The sequence below is a fragment of the Macrotis lagotis genome, chromosome 7 (assembly GCF_037893015.1).
Source record: "Macrotis lagotis isolate mMagLag1 chromosome 7, bilby.v1.9.chrom.fasta, whole genome shotgun sequence".
Lineage (NCBI taxonomy): Eukaryota > Metazoa > Chordata > Mammalia > Peramelemorphia > Peramelidae > Macrotis > Macrotis lagotis.
The window spans coordinates 61,719,474-61,743,040 of NC_133664.1; the positions used below are offsets into that span (position 1 = coordinate 61,719,474).

The 23,567-nt window shown below is 39.1% G+C and overlaps 1 protein-coding gene across 4 annotated transcripts in view; it reads right to left on the bottom strand.

Moving 5' to 3' along the window:
- Positions 1 to 20,605, bottom strand: part of PIP4K2A (phosphatidylinositol-5-phosphate 4-kinase type 2 alpha) — a 326,382-nt gene extending 305,777 nt beyond the window's left edge. For 2 of the 4 annotated variants that reach the window (XM_074192981.1, XM_074192978.1), the window contains exon 1: positions 20,408 to 20,605. In XM_074192981.1, the coding sequence (XP_074049082.1) occupies positions 20,408 to 20,551 (144 nt within the window). In that variant the 5' untranslated portion in view covers positions 20,552 to 20,605. Of the gene's footprint in view, positions 1 to 19,472; positions 20,097 to 20,407 lie in introns of those variants that run through there. The other 2 variants (XM_074192979.1, XM_074192983.1) reach the window with 2 other exon arrangements.
- Between the last annotated feature and the right edge of the window lie 2,962 nt (positions 20,606 to 23,567).

Genomic DNA, 23,567 nt, shown 5'->3' on the forward strand with positions numbered 1-23,567 from the left:
GGCAACTGACAATTTTTCATGATTAGTACTTTTAATGAATAGGCAAATTTTATTTTAAAAGAGTAATTTTTTTTTCAGGTAGACATGTAAATGTTTCAAGAATTCCACTCAGTAATGAAACTTTATAATCTGATAAGAATCACTAGATTTAGAGTTGAAGAGGGATCTCAGAGATCATCTAGATCAACACTCCAGAAGAGTCAGGCTAAATTTTTTTGCCTACAGTCAATAGTACTTATCTTAAATCAGAAAAGACTATGCAGATTTTATTATTATAATACTCTTAATTGCACATAATGAAAAAGTAGAGTTTGTAGGGGTGGTTTTTACAAAACAAACAAGCAAAACTCCATACATCTATCCTAAATACTATCTTGCAGAAGCTTACAGCTGTCTAAAAAAGTAAAATATTAATTAATAACCTCTTTAATGGATATTTTTGAATATTTAGCTAAAGTGTCATCCATAGTTTTTTTTTTATTATTTTTTTAGGTGTTTTCAAGGCAAATGGGGTTCAGTGGCTTGCCCAAGGCCACACAGCTAGGTAATTTATTAAGTGCCTGAGGCCAGATTTGAACTCATATACTCCTGACTCCAGGGCCACTGTTCTATCCACTGTGCCACCTAGCCTCCCCATCCACAGATTTTTTAAAAACTGTTCAATATACTTCACATTTCATGTTTTCCACTTAATATATATATATATATATATTACATATATATATATATATATATATATATGTATATATATTTCTTTTATATGAACAGTTGCCCCAGCCAGGAGACCATACATAGCATCTCTTCTTCCTTTCTTTCAAGGAATCCTACATCTACCTGTCTCATGCTGGCTGATTCTTATCTTGCCCAACATTAAGAATTTTTAACCTGAGGTCTACAAACTTGCTTTTGTTTTTTAATATTTTGATAAATATTTCAATCTAATTGGTTTCCTTTGAAATTCCATGTGTGTTTTGTTTTATATTTAAAGACATTCTAAGCACTCAGACTTTATTAGACTACCAGATGAGTTCATAAGACCAAAAAAAAAAAAAGTTGAGAACCCTTGCCCTAGAGGCAGTTCGCATGTGAGAAAGAAATCCCTGTAGATAATCATTCTCATTTCCTTCTCATAAGGCAGAAGTAGAAAGAGAAAGAAAGAAACTAAATGATGGAAGGAAAAAAAAAAGAAGAAAACAAATCCTGAAGTTCTTTACACTATCCCAACTGTCTGTGACCCTTTCACTTCTACTGGGGGGCTCCATTTCCTGAGCCCTGGAGTCTTATCTGTTTTAAAGCTTTCAGAATATCCACTCCTGTGGACAAAGCTGGCTCTTTATTATATCCTTTTCTCCTAATCTTTAATCTATCTACTGGAGTCTCTGCAACTATTATTTTATATTCCTTCTCATTTCTTTGTCAGAATTTTTCCAAGAAAGCTCTTTGCCCCTCCACTTCCTCTCTTTTTCACTCAATTCTAAACCTTCTGCCATCTGGCTCCATTCCCATCATTCAAGTTAAACTGCTCTTTCCAAAGACACCAGTGATCTCTTAATTGCCAAACATGGTCTTTTTTCAACTCTCATCCCTGTAGATCTCTCTGTAACATTTAACACTGATGATCACCCTCTTCTTCTCCTGGGTATTCACGCTCTCCCCTAGATTTTCAGGACACCGTTCTTTTCAAGATCTCTTTCTACTTATCAGATCACTCCTCAGTTTCCTTTGATGATTCTTAAATCAGGTCATGCCCACTCACCTCTCATACCCACTCACCCACTCATGGCCCTATCTCTCCTCACTTTATACTATCTCACCTGATGATCTCACCAGCTCATTTATCTCTGCAGAGTATTCCTAGATCTATATATCCAGCTCTAACCCTTTCTGACTTAGCATTACCAATTGTTTCTTAATATGTGGAAATGAATATCCCATATATAATTCAAACTCATTATGTCCAAAGCAATGTCTTTTCCACAAAAATACTCTTCCTTTTCTCCAACTTTTCTGTTGCTATTGAAGCTGCCATCATCCTCCCTCTCAGCCAGGCTCAGAATTTAGGTATCATCCCCAACTTCTCTCTTGTACTCTTTCTAATCTGTTCTCGTGTATTGTCACTTTGACTTCCACAACATATCTCACATATGTACCCTTCTCTTTATTTACAAAGCCCTGAGTCAATTATCTCCCCACTCCATTCAGCACAGGTATGATCATGTGATGCCCACCCTCATCCCCACCAAACTCTAGCTGTTCCAGGATAGAAAATTCTGTTCAGCTTTCAAAGTCCCTTCCTATGTTTCTAGTAGAAATTCTTACACTCTTCTCCCTTCTACATATTCCGCCCTTGGCTTCTTCTCATATGGCCCCAGGGGCTTCTTTTAATTAAGGAGAAAATCAAAATAATAAATAAAAAACAGATCAACAAAACACTTTTTGAAATGCACAGAAGAGGACAAGAAAGAAGCATAGATGAGAAAGATGGTTTTGAAAATAATGTGAAGATTTATTATTTTAAAAATAAATGGAACGGGTGGCTAGGTGGCACAGTAGATAAAGCACTGGCCCTGGAATCAGGAGTACCTGGGTTCAAATCTGGTCTCAGACACTTAATAATTACCTAGCTGTGTGGCCTTGGGCAAGCCACTTAACCCCATTGCCTAGCAAAAAAACCCCTAAAAAAACAAACAAACAAACACATAAATAAATAAATAAATAAATAAATAAATAAATGGAGTGGGGGTGGCTAGGTGAAGCAGTGGCTAGATCACCAGCCCTGGAGTCAGGAATACCTGAGTTCAAATCTGCCCTCAGACACTTAATAAGTGGCCTCAGGAAAGCCACTTAACCCCATTGCCTTGCAAAAACTTAAAAATAAATAAATAAATGAACAAACAAATAAATAAATAAAAAATTAAGTAAATAAACAAGCAAATAAGTAAGTAAATAAATAAATAAATAAAGTGAAATGGAGATTCATAGTTTCCTATAACATCCTCTTTTTGTGTTCTATTATGTGTTTTGAAATGGTCTTTTTGTGTTTAAGTTAGGATAAAAATCAAAACAAACAAAAATGTAATCTGAGGGTTGGGATTATAAAAATGAATCTGTTTAATTTGGCCAATATATCAGACTATTTTTCATTATTGGTCTCAATAAAGAGATTTAGAAAGCATTCACTCCTTACTGTGATGCTCCCCCTCCCCCATTCACCTACCTCAATAGATTCTAAGGTTACCTTTTACTTGTTCATATACCCACACTTCTCTAGAGGCAGATCATTCAGTTTGATAGAGTAAAAATTATGAATCGTAGTATAGTAAGAAACAGATACCTAACTAGCAAAGCTTATGACAAGCAAAGGGGGAGGGTCAGGAAGAACACCTCAGATACAAAGATAAGTCAGGGAAAGACCTTGTGATATTAGTGCTCAAGAAGTAACTACTGGATAAGACTATGCTAGAGAGTAATTGCCACTTCCTTCCTATTTTGGTTAACCAGGTACTAAGCTCATTTATTTCTCCCTGCCAAAGGAATACAAGTGTTATCACTCACCTTTAAATTTTAATGCTTTAGAGAAATGCCCTATCTACCATGCCATAAAGTCCCCCACACTGAGGAAAGTCTGTGGGGAGTCAAAGGCTGTTAAATAGGGCATCCTGTGGCATGTGCTACATACAGCATTTGAATTTAAAATAAAAGTGGAAACTAGTGAAAAACTTTACAAAGTTGGGAGTGAGTAGCATTTCCACAATCATAACTGAGGCAATTGATTCTAAGTCTGTTTGGAGCAGATTAGGAGAAATGGAAAGAAGGAGATGGGCCATCAGGCAGTTACTGAAGAAGTATTTTTCAAGGTAAATAACATCCAGACTAGAGAAGTAGGTATAGAAAGACAAAGGAAGAAAAATGGTCAAAGTTACAGTAAATAAATGGCAAAATTTTGCAATGTAATTAGAATTAGAGGAAGAAAGAAAAGTCAAAAATTATTTCAAGATTATATGCATGGTGGGGGCAGCTAGGTGGCACAGTGGATAGAGCACTGGCCCTGGAGTCAGGAGGATATGAGTTCAAAGCCAGCCTCAGACACTTAATAATTACCTAGCTTTGTGACCTTGGCAAGCCACTTAATGCCACTGCCTTGAAAAAAAAAGATTATATGCAAGGCAGCAAAAGTATGAGTATGGTAATAACTGAAGTGAAGAATTTCAGAAAGCGAAGTGACTGAGAAAGGCAAGATATAAAAGTCTCTGGTTTTAGGAGAATTAAAAATATCTACATAAAAAAATCCCTGTTTAGTTGTAGGTTGGACTAGCTAGACCAGTGGTTGTCAAAATTTTGGGGCTCTGGTCCCCTTTACACACCTAAGACTGCACCTTCCAAAAAGAGTTTTTTTAAAAATTTTTTTGGCAAGGCAATGAGATTAAGTGACTTGCCTAAAGTCACACAGCTAAGTAAGTATTAAATGTCTGAGGCCAAATTTGAACTCAGATCTTCCTAACTTCAAGGCCAATGTTCTATTCACTACACTGCCTAGCTGTCCATTAAAAAGAGCTTTTTTAAATATGGGTTCTCTCAATATTTTTGCAGCTAGGTGGACCTGGAATCAAAAAATTCATCTCCCTCAGTTCAAATCTGGTCTCAGATACTTGGTAGCTGTGAGATGTTAAATAAGTTACTTAGCTCAATTTACATCTGTTTCCTCATTCATCCATAAAATGAGCTGGAGGAAAAAAAGGACAAATCATCCAATTATCTTTTTCAAGAAAACCCCAAATGTGGTCACAAGAATGGGACATGACTAAAATGACTCAACAATAAAATATTGACCTTGCAGATCTGGATCCCCCTAAAAGAGTTTCAGAAACTCCCAGTGTCTCCAGATCACATTTTGAGACACCACTGGAGTGTGTGTGTGTGTGTGTGTGTGTGTGTGTGTGTGTGTGTGTGTGTGTACACAAGAAAAGACTCCTTCTGCTCAAGTAAGTCAAGAAAAGACTACTTTGAGAGGATAAGGTGTAGCTACATGATCTGCAATTCAATCCAATATATATTATTTGCAAGGAATAAGGGTAGACTTTGGGGATACGAAGACAATACTATTATTCTAATCTATGTTTAAAGGTATTCTGACAACTTTTTAGATTTCTGGCTTGTAATTTTTAATCAAAAGAAAAAGCTGTTACTACTCTTTCCCCACCACCACTACCAAAAAAAAACCCCCAAAGCTTTAAAGATCCCCAGGGATGAAACCTGTGTACCTGCCTAACTCCCCAGGGAACACTTCCCACTCACCCCAGCTGGTCCCTAGAGATGGCAGTAGTAGAGAAGGCAGTGGCAGAATCTCTCTGATAGAGAAATGGCAGGAACTAGGAGGTGGTGGAGCAGCAAGAGTGCTAGAGATGAGTCAATGGTAGAAATTTTTAAGTCCTGGATATGACCAATTGTGAAGCAATGACTATATGATCAAAACACCGACAATAATCAGAGTACAATCAAAGAAGTAACTAGAGTTCCAGACCCAATCTTCTTGAGAAGTGGCAGGGGGAGAACACCCAAGTTAAAAGGGGTTTAGATGTTAAGAACCCTTCCCCACTCCAAAAAAAAAAAAAACCCACAATAGCTATAACCAGGTCCTTGAGCAGTAGTAGGCCAACCCTATCCAAGAGAAAAATGGAGATAAAAGGAACAGTTTGAATCAAACACTTATTTATACCTAGCCTACTATAAAGTGGAGGGGTCAGTCTAATTTCCTGGATCCAAGTTCACACTGGAGGAGAGGAAGAACTAAATTTCTACCATGATTTATTCAGAGTATGAAAATGTGACTACTATTAAACCCATTTTCATTTTAAATAAACACTAATTTGGGTCTTATAAAAACTGGCAACCATAATATGTCTATCACAATAAAATATTTCCATAAATAAGGGGAGAAAAATTTAGTCAAATAACTTTGGACTTCCATCTTCATAAATGATTATGACTCCCTTTTTGTTTCTTCTTTAGGTTCTTCCAGAATGCTAAGAAGTAATTGTTACATTGCTTGAAAAATGAGAACTTTCATGTTTTTATAACATACAAAATAGTTCAAAATGGCTCTTTGACTGAAGACTTTTAGTTATACTGTAAGAATATCTAAAAATCACTCAGTTGATTCCTGCCAAAGGCAAAAACTATTCTAAGAATGCTTTCTCATGAACTATAGGCACTTAATAAATATTTGACCTCCAATATTTTCCATATGAAAGATTTTAAACTGTTTATCACAATATTTCATGATATAGATCATACCTAGGCCAAACTTTAGAATAGTAGCATCTTTCCTCTTGTCTTTCTTTTGCCCTCCTCTAGAGCCTCATTATTAATGTTTCAGGTGAAGGTGAGTACCTTCATTTGAAGACGTTCCCAGCAGAATGGGCAGAGGAAAACAATTTTTTCCAATTCCCATGAAGACAATTGAAGCAGGCACTATGGAGCTTAGAGCTTGGTCAGACATCGAAGATGCCAAGGTCATCCACTGCATACCAGGCCACAACCAGTTAGCTTGGCTTTTGTCCTTCTGCCTTACTTAATTCTAATTCATATGTAAGTCAAGACATAGCCATGATATCACTGGTACTTGTCAAAAAAAAGGACAACAACCAATTTTCCACACTCCAAATTACCTCCTCACAATGGATTTCAACTCACATTCTCCTGATTCCAGGGCTGGTGCTCCATCCATTGTGCCACCTAGCTGCCCCCTGACCTACTCAAATTTGAAGCAATTTTTGCTGCAACCCAACTCTTTTTGCTGGATAGGTAGGCAAACTATATCACAGAAAGCTATTCAAGGTCCAGTGAATTAAACTGGGGCAACCATAAACACTAGATGAAGTAAATGTCTCAAAGATGTAAGTAGTTCTCTTAACAAATTCCCACATTAACTCAATCATTGAATTAAATCATGCATTGTCCAATAAACTTTCACTAGAAAATTGGGTACAAAGCCTTTATTTCTGAATTGGGATGACAGAGTTTTAGAGTTGGAAGAGAACTTTAGACCTTCATCTAATCTAACCCCCTCATACTGCAGATGAGATCTTTTGAAGCCTTGAGAGGTAACTTGTTCATGTAAAATATTCAAAAGAGATGGCACAGAATATGAAAGAGATGTTCCCTAAAATATCTACCATTCTAGATCCATCTTCCCTTCCTACTCCAATCACCAAGATGTGTCAATTTTTTTTTAGTTTTTTTGCAAGGCAAATGGGGTTAAGTGGCTTGCCCAAGGTCACACAGCTAAGTAATTATTGTGTTTGAGACCGGATTTGAACCCAGGTACTCCTGACTCCAAAGCCAGTGCTTTATCCACTGTGCCACCTAGCCGCCCCCAAGATGTGTCAATTGATCAGACACTAGACACTGCCTTTTGATCAGTTCCTTTCCATTTCCACCAACGGTCCCTTATTATTTATTGTATGTCCCCATGTATAAGACACACCTTTTTCAAAAAATTTGGGGTCTAAAAACTAGGAGTGTCTCATACAGTGGTTGTAAATTTTTTTTTATTTGCATTTCCCATTTTGTCACGCTTGTTGTCTTTGTGTTCACATTGTTTTGCATTTGTTACCGGTATATTAGGTGATATTTTGCCATGTTTTTCCCAGAAATGACTCAGAAAAGATTTTTGTCTAGAGCTGAATTCAAGTTCAAAGTGATCCAGTTTGCAAAAGTGAATGTCAGTTTGGTCTTCCTCCAACTGAGAAAACAATCGGAGACTGGTTATGGAAAGAAGAAACCCTGCTGACAACACCACAGCAGAAGAAGGCCATGAGAGTCAAGGCAGCCAAATGGCCTGCGCCAGAGAGGAACTGAAGAGATGGATTGAAGAGTAAAGGACAATTGGAATTCCTGTGACCACAAAACTGGTTCAGCAGGAGTCCAGAAGAATTGTTGAAGAAACAGAAGTGACTGATTTCAAAGGAGGACGCAATTGGTGCTTCAGGTTCATGAAATGGAATGGACTAAGAATGTGTTCACATACCAGACTTGTCCAGGGAGTTCTTGTGGTCAACCACAGACCAGAGCACAGGCAGGAGAGCAGAGTCTCAGTGATTCGTCATCAAACATGGATGAGGACAAACTCATGGATGGGAGTTTTGACAGTGATGAGGAGTTGTATGAATTTTGTGATGAATAAAACTTGAGTTCAATAACTTTATATATTTTTTTCAAAATTTCAGGCCCCAAAATGAAGATGCATCTTATACATGGGAGCATCTTATGCATGGAGAAATATGCTAATATTTAAAGTATTTTTAGTTTAACTACACTGCTTCTCCTGCCATCTCCTATTCATAAGACAGAGACAAATGAAAATGTATAGATGTCACATTATGAATTCACTGGAACAGAAATGTTGCAATTGGTTATGGTATGGTAGTAAAAATGGTTGTATGAACCCCATATGGGTTGATTAAATTCACCTTGTTCCACTGGCATAGCATATATGTACTCTTCATTATAGCATGACATCATTGGGATTGAAATAAGAAAGAAGGGATGGAATGCAAATTCTTCTCTATTGTAAAACCTGAATGACTTTCTATGTTGCTATGTCACATAAATAAGGATACCAAATTATTATTTAATATTTAATAATATGAATGCTTTCTAAGAAGCACAAAACTTGACATCTCTTAGAGAAAACTATAGATTTCTTACAGAGCAAATGAGTTGCAAAATGGGAATAGAGATGTACTATTCTTTTACCCTATAATGAAAGTGCTATCTGACCTGTAAATTGGATTCTTCAAGTTAAAACTGTTATGAAGAGGCCCAGAGGGCAGAACTACGAGAACCAGATGAAAGATTTAGACTTGATATAAATGAATAAATTCCTAGTGATTAGAATTATCTAAAATAAAAATGCTTCCATATAAATGAACTCTGATATCCCCTTATCCATTCACATTCTGTTGGCATTCCACTTTTCCCTCTGTGTGTCAACCCCAAACCCTCTCAATTGAGAGCACTGCCTCATATTTTGCTGAAAAATTGAGGTCATTCTCTGAGCACTTACTTTTCTGCCCTCCTTAACTCCAGAAGTCTTTACTATCTTAATGAGGTGGGTGGTCCTTCTTGACAAGGTGAATACTTTACTTGCACAAGTAGTCCTGTTTCATCCTATCTTCTCCCAACAATCTGCTCCCTCTATCATTCTGATTGTCATTTTTCTTCAATCCATCTGTTGGCTGCATCTCCAATATCTACAAAACATGCCTACGTTTTCCCATTCCAAAAAACCTTATTTGAACTGTCTTCCGTTAGCTATCACCCATATCTCTGTTCCCTTCTGTGGCTAAATTCCCTAAGAAGATCATTTACAATTGAAGTTTTCACTTCCTTTTCACCCATTCTCTTAACTCTTTATATAGTCTGATATCTGATCTCATCATTCAATTGAAAGTATCCTCTCCAATACTGGAGCTCTCTTAATCACTAAACTTATTTGGTTTTTTTTTCTCAATCTTCCTTTCTTCCCTCTCTGCAGCTTTCTTTTGACAAGGTCCATCATTTTCTTCTTGATACTCTCTTCTCCCTAGAATGTGACACTGCTCTTTTGCAGGTTTAGTTCTCTGGTGTGTCAGCTGCCCTGTCTCAGTCTCCTTTAAACCAGATCATATTCCAGATTACACCCAATAGAGGTGAGTATATTCTCCAAGGTTCTGTTTTGGACCCTCCTCTTTTCTCCCTCTACACCATTTTGGAAGTGATTTCATGTACTACCATGGTTTCAATGATCATCTCTATAGAAATGTTCCTCAGATCTCCTTCTCCAGACCTAACTTCTTTACTGTTGACTCTACCTTTACAGTATCTCTCTTAAAGCCCCCCTTAATACCATTTGCTTGGGCTCTGGCAAGTTACTGCTTGGAAAGTGAGAAGATCAACTGTGGTGGAAGCAGTTCCATGAAGATAGACAATCCTGAGAAATCTGTTATGAAAAATGCCATCCTCATCCAGAGGGGAAAAATGGGGGGGGGGGGGGCAGAAGAGAGGGTGGTACCAAAGTGGAACTCAAAAGATTGAAAAGGATGAATGTATAAAACAAAATGTGTTTATATTGGGAAAATATAAATAAATTTTTTTAAGTTACTGGTGAACCTCCCCAGTTCAAGTCTTTCCCGTTTTTTAGGCAATGCTTGAAACTCACCTGTCTAATTGATCTTAATAAAGAGGATGTCTGATCATTTCACTACATTCAAACTTCCACATTCAATCATCTCCAAGGGCTCTTATTGCCTCTAGGATAAAATATAAAATCTTCTGTATGGTTTTTAAAGACTTTCACCTATCTTTACAGTTTTCTTATACCTTACTTCCCCTCCCCTCTCTCCCTTCAAATATATACCGAAATCAAATTTCACTGGCCTCTTTGCTGTTTCTTCTATTCAGCATTCCATCTCTGATCCCCCAAATTCTGAAATTATACAAATTAAACTGTGAGAGATAATACACCAACCCAGAAATCCTATCTAGCCTGGAACCATCCTCGTGGATATTATTTTGGTGTCACTCATCAGTTCTCTGAACATATTGCAAGTTATGTGCAAAACACATTTCCAGGGTTTATTCCCCAAACAGACAGCAAAGGCTACATGGCCTTTCACTATACAGTGGCATAGCAGAGACCATGCCCACCTTGAATCAGGAAAATCCAGTTTCAAATCCCACCTCTGTCATCTAATAGCAATATAATCATGGGAATCTAAGACAAGAAATTATAAATTTATAGAGAGAACTTCCAAATGGGAGTACTTTACATGAATGAAATCCAGATCTAGAATAAAAACAAAACATAAACAAACACAAATAAGATTGATAACTATAAAATGACTCTTGTGTAAGGAGTCTTAGGTGCATAGATCAACAGTTGGAAGGAAACTGAGACATTTATACCAATTCCCTCATTTTAGAAGCAAGGAAATAAGGTCAGAAATAAGTCACACAGAAGTGGAATTTGAACTCAGATCCTCCGAAAGAACAGATATCCATAAAAACATCACTTCTAAGGGGTTCCATATAGTTTCACAATGGAGCAAAGTCAAATTCGGAATTATTTTAAAATGTACAGCTCTAATCTGGGGACCATGCATTATTTAGATTTACTCAAATATTCACTTAAATGGACAGACAGGATTTTCATATTTGAAAGCATAAATTGAAGCTATCTAAATTATTTTAAAACTCTATAGTTGAATTGATAACAATGGAATCCTTTTGCTATTCCAAATAGACAATCGAAGAAGATTGGTGAGAATTGTGAATGATGATGGAATCATGAATCAACATATGATTGTAGTTCCTCAAACTAATGAATTAGCTGAATCATCATACTTGTGAAAAAGCTAAAGAGCTAAAAAGACAAAAGAACAAAATGAAGTACAAAAGAAGCAAGAAGGTGTCCTGGAAAATTAGTCAATTCATAATACTTAAGAATGTCATCATTAGTACTGGTCTTTCTAATTTAAACTCTGTAAAAAGTAATATTTTTAGTGATTTCAGTTTTTATTGTGTTGAATCTAGATATAAATTAACTCCCAATGTTTCATAATGTATAAGTATTTTAAATGGACCATGTAAGCTCATAAATGAATAAAAAGTTTGCTAATTTTAATGTGAGTGTAAAAGACCTACTTATGCAAGATAAAATGTTGTTTTTAAATACCTTACAACATTTCTCATTAATGAATCATATATTTCTGTAATTTCTTTATACAGATACTAAAAATAGAGAATTAATTTTTCTCTAGGTTGAAAGGAAAAAACAGTAGTTCCAATGACATTTTCCTTCTAGTTTAATTAAAGATATTTTGCTTAAGTACAATTCTTAAAAATAGGGGAAGAAAAATATTGGAACAAAGATAGTTGTTACTATTTAGATTGGGGAGGAGAAATATCAATGCTTCTAACAATACTAGGTACAGAACCCTTTGGTTAGAGTAATAAGCTAGAGTTCTCCCAAGGATTATGCTTGGGTTCTCAGTCTTTCCTCCTACCTTTATGACAGTCCTTTTGTCTATCATATATAGTGTGACACATATATGTGGTCAAATGCACAATGGAATTTTATTACAATATAGGGAAATTTTGGAATACAGGTAAAGTCATTCACAAGTATAGCTGACAGCATTTCATGAATCTGATTGAAGCTGAAAGCATTTAACAATTTTTTTTTCTAATGCCATTCTCTTTTTCTCCACAACTTGGACACAGAACGGAAGCAAAGAATCAACTGCAAGTACATTATTTGCATATTAGTGTAGATGCATTAGGAAGGATTTGTAGCATCTAAGTTTGCCCCAACCTAAAACCAACAAAAACTTTTCTCTTAATCCTTTTATCCTATGACCTATTGCTTTTTCTGTCTCTTCCTTTTACTATCAAACTTTAGTCACCTGTACATTCATTTCCTCCACTTATACTTGCTCACTTCCTCATCAACTCAAGCATTTCTTAACTCCTTTTACCCCTAGCATCAGATTTTCTTAGAGCTTACTAATGATCTCTTCACAAAATGTCATCATCTACCAATAGTCCTTCCCAACCCTGTGAAGCAAAGTCAGATTCTCATCTCATTCGTACTTAAAACTCCATTAAGTCCATAGTGCTACACCCATTCTGATTCACTTACCACGACTTCCTCCTTGATCTTCCTACTTGGGTTCTCTTCTTTTTCATGCCCCCTAAATATGAGGGTGTCTTAAAGCTCAGTCTTTGAATTCTTTTAAGAGGTTCTTAATATTCTAAGTATCCATACATAATTTTTTTACCATCTCAATTTCTGAAATGTGAAAGAGACATGGGTAATAATTTACACATACATTAAACATTTCCAAAAGGATAATAGGTCTTTGAAAAGATAGATAAAACCTTTAAGTGCTTACTATGTGTTAAGAAGACAGGAAGCTATGAGCCATGTAACTAAAGACTGAGCAAGCTGTTAAAACAGCAGGACTTCCCTGTTTCAAAAACTGACCTTTCTCTTTGGGCAAGAAAGCATCTACCAATGAACCTCAAATCTAGCATTTAGTTTGAAATGCAGAAATTTCAACTCAAATTCGGTTTACAAAGGACTAGCAAAAATAAAATTAATCATAATATAGTTGATTTGACTAGCCCAGTGGGGAAATGCTCACAGGATTTCAGTTCTATATGGGAAATACTAGAAGATCATAGCAAAAAGATAGCCTAATCTGATTCCATTCCTTCTTCCTCTCCCAGCTATTCAAAGTAGTAGTAGTAGCTCAATTTCTAAATCTTCCCCCCCCCCACCAAGCAGACAGTAGCTACTCTTCCCTTTCCCACTGTCTAGTTCTCTCTAGTTCTTTCCCTACTGAAGTAAGCAGGGTAGCATCCAGACATATCTTTTCTCTCTCAGCTGTAGCAATTTTCCTTTCTGTGTGATTTGGAACTGGGGAATCATGTGAATTCATGTCACCTAAGCTAGCTCATCGGGGTCCAGATTTGCATCCTAATTTTATTCAATGTACATGGAGGTCTATCTCTTTTGTTTTTAAGATTTTTTTTAAAGTTACAGTCCCAATGACTAGAATTCATTTTGAGAGTATACATGATTGCATTAAAGAAATTTCCTAAAAAAGTCCATGTGTTTTGTAAATTCTTTTGAAATTTAATCTCCTCTCACCTACCACCCACCTCTCCAAGACTGTTCACAATAGAAATTATATCTCACTTTTTGTTTTTCAAGGCAAAGGAGTTAAGTGACTTGCCCAAGGTCACCCAGCTAGGTAATTATTTAGGGTCTGAAGCTGAATTTGAACTCTGGCCCTCCTGACTCCAGAGCCAATGCTCTATGTACTTAACCACCTAGTTGTCTCTACATATATACTTTTTTTTGGTTTTGTTTAATTTTATTTCTTTTTAATTGAGATTGTGCCAGCCCAGAAATCTATAGGTCATTTTGTAAAAGAATCACTACTTCCTTGATTGAGTCTCCAAAATCCCTTCCCAGAGTGCCTTTTAGAATTAATTCTATTCCATTTTTTCCCCTTTTTATCTACAGGGTTCAGTATATTTCCTGGCAAATAGCAGATGCTTAATAAATACTTGTTAAGTAAATTAATGAAGGGAATTTTAGGGCTGGAAGAGATCATAGATTGAACCTAATCTAAATCTCACATTTTATAAATGAGAAAACAGAGGCCAGAAAAGTGAGGTAATTTTCTTTGTTTTCACATAGATAAAATAGTGTCTGCACTAACTAAAGGATTCATATCCAAGTCTTATGATTCCAAACACTGTAGCCGCAGTAGTATTTATAAGTGATTGCAAAGAATGTATGAGAATTGTTCCCAACATCTCCAGCCTTCTTTCTCCCATAGCTTCACCAGCACATCATTATCTAGGTTTCTAATAGTCACTTTTGATCAAATGCCCCATGGCTTCAAATTCAACATGCCCCCCCCCCCCCAAAGAGCATCACATTCCTCTTAAAGTCAGCTTCTTCTTTTGACTTCCCTGTGTCTCTTAATGACACCACCCGTTCCTAGTTGCTGGTACTCAAAAGGAACACCTTCTCAAGTTTCTCCCCTCTCCCAATTATCCAGATCTGTAAATTATTCCTTATGATTTTTTTTGCTCTCCTTCTCTCCCCCTTCATTTCTATTCTGCTAATTCAGAGTCTTCATACTTCATCTCTAAATTATTAGTGGTTTTATTATTAATCTCCCTGCTTCTTTACTATTCTCCCCATGGAGCAATCCTGTGCTACTATCAGCACCTTGAACATAAGCCCTCAATAAAAACTTATTGAATAAATGTCAAACTTCATAGGATTATAAAATAAAAGAGGCAGAACTGGAAGGAACTGCTAAAAAACATCTAATATCTTCTTTTTACAGATACAGATGATGAAACTGTACAATCTGTTCACTAGAGTATCAGAGGTATAAACTGAACCCAGGTCCTTTAATTCCAGAGTCCTGGAGTGCTCTTTCTACTACGCCACACTATTGCTCAGCACAAGTTTCACTTTTCATTTTACCTAATCTAATTATGATCAATTGCCTTTCCCCCCAATAATATCAATTTAAATTATATTAAATTAGTATTTCTATTGCACCACAACTTTAATAGCCTTTTCTTCTATGTAAATATTGTTACTCTCAGCGGGAGGCACTTGATTGCAAAGATCTGGATTCAAAACCTGTAGGATTACTAAAACCTATATGACCTTGTGCAAGTCACTTAATTGCTCTTTCTTAATTTCTCAGTCTTCTCAATTGTAGAATTAGATTAAACTAGCTGTCTCCAAGGGCCTCCCCCTTTTTAGATTCATGATTCAAAGGGAGAGGGGAAGGAAGAGAGACCTCAGAGAGGTTAAGACTTGTCCAGTCTTATACATTGCTAGTCCAAGATCACATAGCTAACTGGCAGAGAAAGGACTCATATCAAGTAATCTTACTCCACTTCCAATACTCTTTCCACTACATCAGATTAAATTGTTAGCATCTCATGTCAGGCTCTAATATCCACTTCTAAAAGTATACTAAATGTCCTAGAGCAAAATCATTCACAACCACATGTAACATTGTAAGAAATTATTGTAAATGTTCTATCATGTTGTACATCAGAATTTGGATTTATATGACAATCTTTTCCCAAGTTCACTAAGGATCCTCAAATCTGTATGACATTTAATGATTTTTAATAATGATCACTTCAGGTATCATGAGCTAAAAAAGACATTGTAAGTCATCTAGTTCAACCCCCTCATATTAAAGATTAGGGAATCAGAGCCTCAAAAAGACAAAGAGACAAGTCAGTCAGAGCCATTATGTTAAGTCAGGTCTTCTGACATTAAATGCTGTATACTTTCCACTACACTAATCACATTGCCTTAAAAAGTAACTAAGGATAGTCTTGTTACTGATCCCTTTCCTTTTTTCTTTGCATTCTGAGTGATTAGGGATGTCTTAAAGTGATTAAGCATGCCTTAAAACTTTAATCAATTGAAAGGTTTGATTAGGATATTGGTTGAATTTTCAAAAATAAAATTTGACACTCATTGAAAATGTTGCTAAGTAAATTTTTCTTATATATGAACACTCTGTATGAGAGCTTCTTTTGATGAAACAACTAGGTGATGTAGAGGATATATCACTGACTCCCTGGAAGACAGATCTGAGTTCAAATCCAGCCTCAGACATTTAGTAGTTGTATTACTTTGGGTAAGTCATTTAAACTCTTTCTATTTCAGTTTCTTCAGCCTATCTCCCCACCAAAATGAGGACAATATTAATAAAAGCATCTACCTCCCATGGTTGTTGTGTTGATAAAACGAGATGTTTGTAAAAGTACTTTGTAAACTAGTTATTGCTATTATTATTATTATTATTATATGGAAACTATTTCAGTGATCAATTTTCATCTTCTCTGAATTATTCATATAGAACAGAATGTGTGACAAAACCGGGCATACTCCTGATTTTGTCCCTTATTTTATTTTTTAAACTAAATCCATTATAAGAATTTCTCTTGATTTATGCCACTTTTTCCAAAGGGGAGAAAACGAAGTATAGAAATATTCTATTTGAGAGGCGGCTAGGTGGTGCAGTGGATAGAGCACTGGCCCTGGAGTCAGGGGTACCTGAGTTCAAATCCGGCCTTAGACATTTAATAATTACCTAGCTGTGTGGCCTTGGGGAAGCCACTTAACCCTGTATGCATTGCAAAAATCTAAAAAAAAAAATTCTATTTGAGGGTTCTGGATAGATTGGTTAAAATTTTATTAAATCAGTCCAAATGTTTTTTTTATTATAATAGTTATTTTTCTCAGTATATTTCCTTACATTTCTTCCAGAAAGACCAATTTTTTCTATTAACAACAGCTAACAGTTATTATAATACTCTAAAATATTCACATTCTACTCATACTTTTACAATGACCAGTCCAAGATAATGGACCTAACAGAAAAGTTGGTCAATAAAAATTAGGAAATGTTTGTTAGTAACTAAGAATTCTCTGTATATTTAACTTTTATCTAAATACTGTCATTGTTTATATTTGTTCTAAGTTGTATGTCAACATTTAAAAATATCTACCATGCTAATGGATTTCTTCCTCTTATTTAATCACTAAGAATCTCATTAAAATTCCAATTACTAAGTACCTTGGATTACCCTGCATACAAATATAGTTTAAAACCTGTTTTTAAGATGTTCCTGGATTTCATTCATATTGCTGAAGTCACATGTTTCACATGCTATTTAAATACATTTTCAAAACTTCAATTCCCAGATTTTTTTTACTTTAATTTAAAATTAAATGTACTAAGATAAATATCACAGGTCATCTTTTTCTTTAAGTTTTTACTTATATTCTCTGCTTAAAATACTTGAAATGAAAGTTGGCACTGATCTCTCCTTTGATGGATCCATTATATTAGAAAACAGTTATATATGAAGAGAATGTACTGCCATGTTTATTCTTGTCACTCACTTAAGCTCAAATAGATTCCAATTTTTACATCTTAAATCATTTCTGTGTTTCAATACACTATCACTGTCCTGCTCTCATGTTGCATCTGCCTTATAACCTATCCAGTTTTTCTTTCCTTTTCTTCAAAGTTTTTAATGACTTATAAATTTCCTAAAAATATCACAATAGCAAGATTCTATCAAGTAATCCATGCAACATTTCAAAATAGCAACACAGATTGAGATCTGTATTCTATGACTTCTAGTATATACGTGTATGTATGTATGTATGTATATGCATATATATATACCTCTAAGGCTATCAAATTATACAAAGAATTTTAGAACTAGAAAGGGGGTTATCCATAATCTGGTCCAATTCTCTTATTTATCGATAAGGATACTTAGGTACAATGACTTTCCAAGGCATTGTCAAATTGGAAAACTAATTAGCAAAGATGGCAATAAGGGCTCATGTATATTGAACTTTTTACTATAACACGATGTCTGATCATAGCAGAAAAACAAACATGCATTTTCCTTTAGCAGTCCAAATTAACATGATTGGTGATGCTAAAACAGTCAGATTAAAACAATTAAACTGATTATGTTTTCTATCAATATCAATTGTCTTAGAAAAATAGAGAACTACTTATTGAGTCATTTTGTCTTTCCCTCTATTTTTTTCAGTCATTACCCCCCCACAAATGGGCAACACTGTTTTTACTTTTTTATTCTTTCTGTTGACATTTTCCACTTAGTTTTAATGTTAGATAATCTTATGCATATTTGCTTTTAAAAATCATACAGACCTTTATCCACTCATAAATTGGTAACTGGAGTGGTTCTAGTTCAATGCATGTTCATCTATTTTCATTTTGCTTTTTTAAATGCAATTAAAGAAAATAGAATGACATTGTTAAAATAAACCTAAGACCAAATAAACACAGAACTCTTCCTATGTTGATGCCAACTTTTCAATATAAATTACCCATGAAGAAATGTTAGTAGTGTTCATAGCAACTTTTACATTTTATGTAGTAGATACGACTATCTGACAGTTCTCAATGTATGATTAAAATTAATTTTCCTGTACATCAGTTATGTCATGCTATGTGATCCTCAGAATCAAATGCCCTAGGCTTAAATTGTCTCCCAGAAAACCCAGAACCTAGCAAACGTTTTCAAGTTGCTTTTTCTTACTAGGAAATAAATGTAGCGGGCACATGAATATAAAGTAGCAGCATAAAAAGTTACAATACCTAGAGTGCATAATACATTGTTTCAGGGCGAGAAGCAAGTTACCAAGTTAAACAAACTGCTACACACTGTCCCATCTCAACTTAAAAAACAGAACCTCTCACCAAGCAACCAAAACCACAATATAATCTATGTGAAGACTCTAGAAACCCACAGTCCAAAACAGCCACCATGACACTTCTTTGGCATTCAGGGACCAGCCACTAAAAACATATCAGACTGAAAATTATATTCATTGTACAGGAAGTTTTCTTGAAGAAACCTGAGAGTTTTTGGTGTAATCGTGTCTTTTCTATTCTAAGTGATGCTATCTTGCACCTGTAACACCAAAAGAAGCGGGCAGGATAAAATGGGTTTAGTCCTATCTCAAACCCTCAGCTTTTAATAAGAAGCCACTCTCCCACTTGACCTCTTTCACATCTGAATTCCACAAAATCAATTCATATATGCTTCAGGACCTCTATCTGTACACATCAAATCACCTTTCTCTAACCTTGCCTTAAAAAGGCAAGTTAATACACTCAGCAATTTGGGATCATTGAAAAAGCCTTTCAATCTAATTTAGTTGTTTGCTTCTCCCTCCAATTAGACTCAAGGGAAGGCACAGAAGATCCACTCCACGTTCAAACTCTGCAAGAGCTTTTTTTTTTTCCCACTTTCCACCTCAGCTGATAATTTGACTGCAGTTAGCTCAGGAACCCAGTTCAGACACTGAAACTTGCCTGGCTCTGTCAACAGCTCCTCTCAGGTTTCCTCATCCACTCTGAGTAGATTAAAGCCGCAGGAGTTTCCCACTCTAAGATGGGTCTGAGGCTTATTTCAGACCCTCCAACCGCAGTCCGCATAGCCCACAGCGGTGCATCTCCAACTCTCTCGGCTGCCTCTTTAAGTGAGCCATTAAAGCATTTTGCTCGGGAGATAACCGTGTAACAGATAGTTAACAAGCCGGATGCTGCCATGCCCCGGTGCCATCAGCTCCAGACCCTCGCCCTTCGAGGGGGGACGATCGTCTGGCGCTCCTAACTTAGGTCCAGCTTTTCGAGGAAGGACAGAGGGGAGAGGGAGAAAAGGAGGAGGGAGAAAGAGGGGGGATCAAACAGAAGGAGGAAATGAGAGAGGGGAGAGGGAAAAGGAGCCAGGGTGGGGGAGAGAAAATGCTTGGCAACGCGGTTTAGAGTCAAGTTGAGGTCATTTGGAGAGGGGGCCGAGGCTGGCGAGGGTCTCCAAAAGCCAGTTGCCATAACTAGGCTCTTTTTCTTTGCCTCTCTCCCTCTCCCTCCCCGCTAAAAAAGCCGCATTATGTTAACGAGCTCGGCCCGTCTTGGAAGCGCTGCCCAGCGCCCCGCACTTCGGGGCTTCGCGGCGGTGAGCAAGCCCCGAGCGCAGCCGGCGCAGTGACAGCTCCCGGCCGCCTCCCCTCGCCTCGCGCGCCCCGCGGCCGGCCGGCCGGCTGTCCATGTGAGCGGGGCCCGAGCTGGGGGCGCCCCCGCGGGCCGGCACGCCGCCTCCGGCCCCCCGGCCCCGCGCAGCCCTCCGGCCCGTTATCTGCAGCCGCGCCAGGGGCCGGGATGCGCCGGGCGGCCGGGGGAGGGGAGGCCGCCCGCGGGAGCAGGCGAGGGCGCCAGGCCGGGGCGCTGGGGGAGGCCGGAGCCCTTACCGAGTGGTTCACCCCCCACATGAGGACGCTGAGCAGCGGGTCGCTGGCTCGGAACAGCTTCACTTTCTGCGCCACGAAGTGCTTCTTCTTGGTCTTGGTCTTGCTCGCGATGACCGAGGACACCAGGTTGCCGGGGGTCGCCATGGCCGCCGCCGCCCCGGGCCCCTCCGGCGCCGCGCCGCCCAGGCCGGGAGCCGCCCTCGCTCACACGCCGCCGGCCGGGAGCCGCGGCTGCATGCCGGCCCCGCGCCCCTGGCCGCCCGCCCGCCCGCTCCCGCCGCTGGCCGCGCGCGGACCGGAGCCGCCGCCGAGGAGCCGCCGCCGCCGCCGCCGCCGTGCCCGCCCGCTGGCTCCTGGCTCAGCCCGCGGCTGGACCGGGCGCGCCGAGAGCGGCTTCCGCGTTGGGCGCTGGCGTCATGACGCACGAGGCGGGCGGGAAGCGGGGCCGCCGCGGGGGGGGCGAGGGATGGGGGGCTTTGGGGTGGGGGCGCGCCCCCCGGGCGGGGCGGGGAGGAGAGCGGGCGCGGGCGCGGGCGGGGCCGGGGGGCCTTGGGGGAGCCCCCCCGGGGAAGGTCGGGGAAGCCAAGCCTCCAGAAGGGCCTGGCCACCCCAGAAGGGGACGGGCGCTCTGTCCTGCACAGGCTCCCCACGGGCAGCTCCGAAGCCCGGGGCTCAGGTAGGAGCATCCTCCCGGTTAAGCGCCGGGAGACCCCGAGGCAGGAGTCGGGTCCAGCCCCGCCCCCCCGAGCCCAGGGCGATGCCCCTTCAAGCAAGCCTCGCTGCCCGCTTGGCATCCGAGATGTCGGAGCGGACAGAGCGGGGTCGCCGCCGGTGCGGAGCCGCGAGCCTTTACTGACATCTGGCTGGCTCTCGCTGACCTTTTACTGGCCACCACCCAGCCGATCTGGCCCCCTCCGCCTTCCCCGGACCAAGTTCAACATCCCAGCCCCCTCTTCTTTGACCTTTTGACACAAATGATGCCCCGTGTGCAGGTTACCCCCCCCCCCCCATGGAATTCCTAACTTCCTTCATTCACGACTTCAGCCACAATCTCCTCCTTAAAGACAGTTTTAACACCCCCCCCCCCCCCCCGGTTGTTAGTGTGCTGTCCGATCCGCTAGGCAGTCCCGCCTCTCAGCTTCATAATGCATGGTCCAGCCGTGGACGGGTTATGCCCACTAAAACGCAACCTAAGCTCGGTCGGATCCGGATCCTATCGGGCTGTGTCTTGGTCAAACCCCGCTTCAAACCCCGTGCCTTTCCCCTGAGTGACGTTTCACAGACGTTTACAGAATCGTCTTCCGTGAACTTCTCTACAGATCACATCCCCGAACTCACTGGGTCTTGCCAACTCAACTTCTGACCCTCTCCAGAAAGTCTGGAGCCCGGCCCTTCAGAAGAGCACCTTGTTCTAGATAGAAGTACAAGACCAGAAGAAAACCTTCTATCCAGTCATTTCAAAACTCTCCCCACTTTCCCACCTTCTCTCCCTCTTTTTACAAACTATTAGAAAAAACTGGTCCTCTCTGTTCTATTTCCTCTCCTCCCTTCTGCATTCGGGCTTCCAGTCTCATCATTCAACTAAAACTGCTCCCTATGAAGTTACCAGTGATCCCTTAGTTGACATATCTTGATCTTTTCTCAGCTGTCATTCTTGATCTTTCTATAGATTTGACTCTATTGAGAGCCCTTCCCTGCTGGAAGCTTTTTATCTGGGTTTTCATGTCCCTGGTCTCTATTGGTTCTTTTATTTGGCCGACCACTCCTCACCCAGACTTCTTTGATAGCTTATCATTCCTATCACACTCCCTCAGCCTCTTCAACTCCCATGACTTCTGTCTTCAGTTTCCCACATAAGCATACGAAGGTGTGGTCAAAGCCTATTTCTTTCTCTCACACCCTCTGCCCTAGGTCCTAGAATTCCTAGTTACACTTGGGATCCAGAGAGTGAGGGTAGGTATGGGAAGAGAAAGCTGGAAAAGGTGAGGATCATCTTTAGAAGTTGAGGACAGCAACAAAAGCATCTTTAGAACAAGATCATCAGTGTATTGGCCTCATCGTTTCACTTGCTAGTTAAGAGACAAGCTTGCTATTTCTCATTTAATCTGATAATAGAGGTGTTCTGGTTTCTTTTCAAGGTTAAATGACTTGTCCAAGGTCACACAGCTAAATGAGTATTAAGTGTCTGAGTTCACATTTGCACTCAGGTCCTCCTGACAGTACTCCATCCACTGTGCCACTTAACTGTCCCTGATATAGGTGTTCTCATCTTGCTGGTATCATGAACCATTTTGGAAGTCTTATGAAACCCATGAGCCCTATCTCAATGTTCTTACATGTATAAAATTAAACACATAGAATTACAAAGAAAACAAATTATAATGAAATGCTTTTATTAAACAATTTTTTTAAAGCTCATGGATACCTTATTAAATAAGAATCCCTGAATGACTGTTGTAGTGTGCTACACACTGCTTTCTCTGCTTTGTTGCCTATATTTTATGTGATTGCATGACACTTAATAATTACCTAGCTGTGTGACCTTAGTCAAATCACTTAACCCCATTGCCTTGCAAAAATTAAAAAAAAAAGAATCAACAAAGTCTCTGAATTTCTCTTCTAGGATGGCACAAATATTCTTTAATGCAAAGGAGAATGGGGGGAGGAGAATCCTTTAAAGAGAAGTCTAGGGGCAGCTAGGTGATGCAATGGATAGAGCACCAGCACTGAAGTCAGGGTCAAACTTGACCTCAGATATGTAATATTTACTTAGCTGTGTGACCTTGGGCAAGTCACTTAATCCCATGGCCTTGCCAAAGAAGAAGAGGGGAAGCAAAACAAAGAAGAGTAAGGGAACCTGGGATGGATAAGGATGAGGAATTGAGTCAAAAAACAAAACAGGCAGTATATCCCCTGCTGTTGCACCTCATCATAAAGCATGCTATCCCTAGAAGGATACTCAGGGTGCTAGAGCTTGCAGGCCATACTCTAGCAGCCAAGAAAAGAGAGGGAGTATTTGGTAGGATTGGAAGTCACTCAATATTTTCTGTTTTTCTTTTTCTGTCCCTAAATAAACCAGGTGACCAACATCATCCAGTTTAAAGAATAATGTTGTCCACACTATGCTATTTTTGGAAGGGGGGGGGAGGCAGAAGAGCAT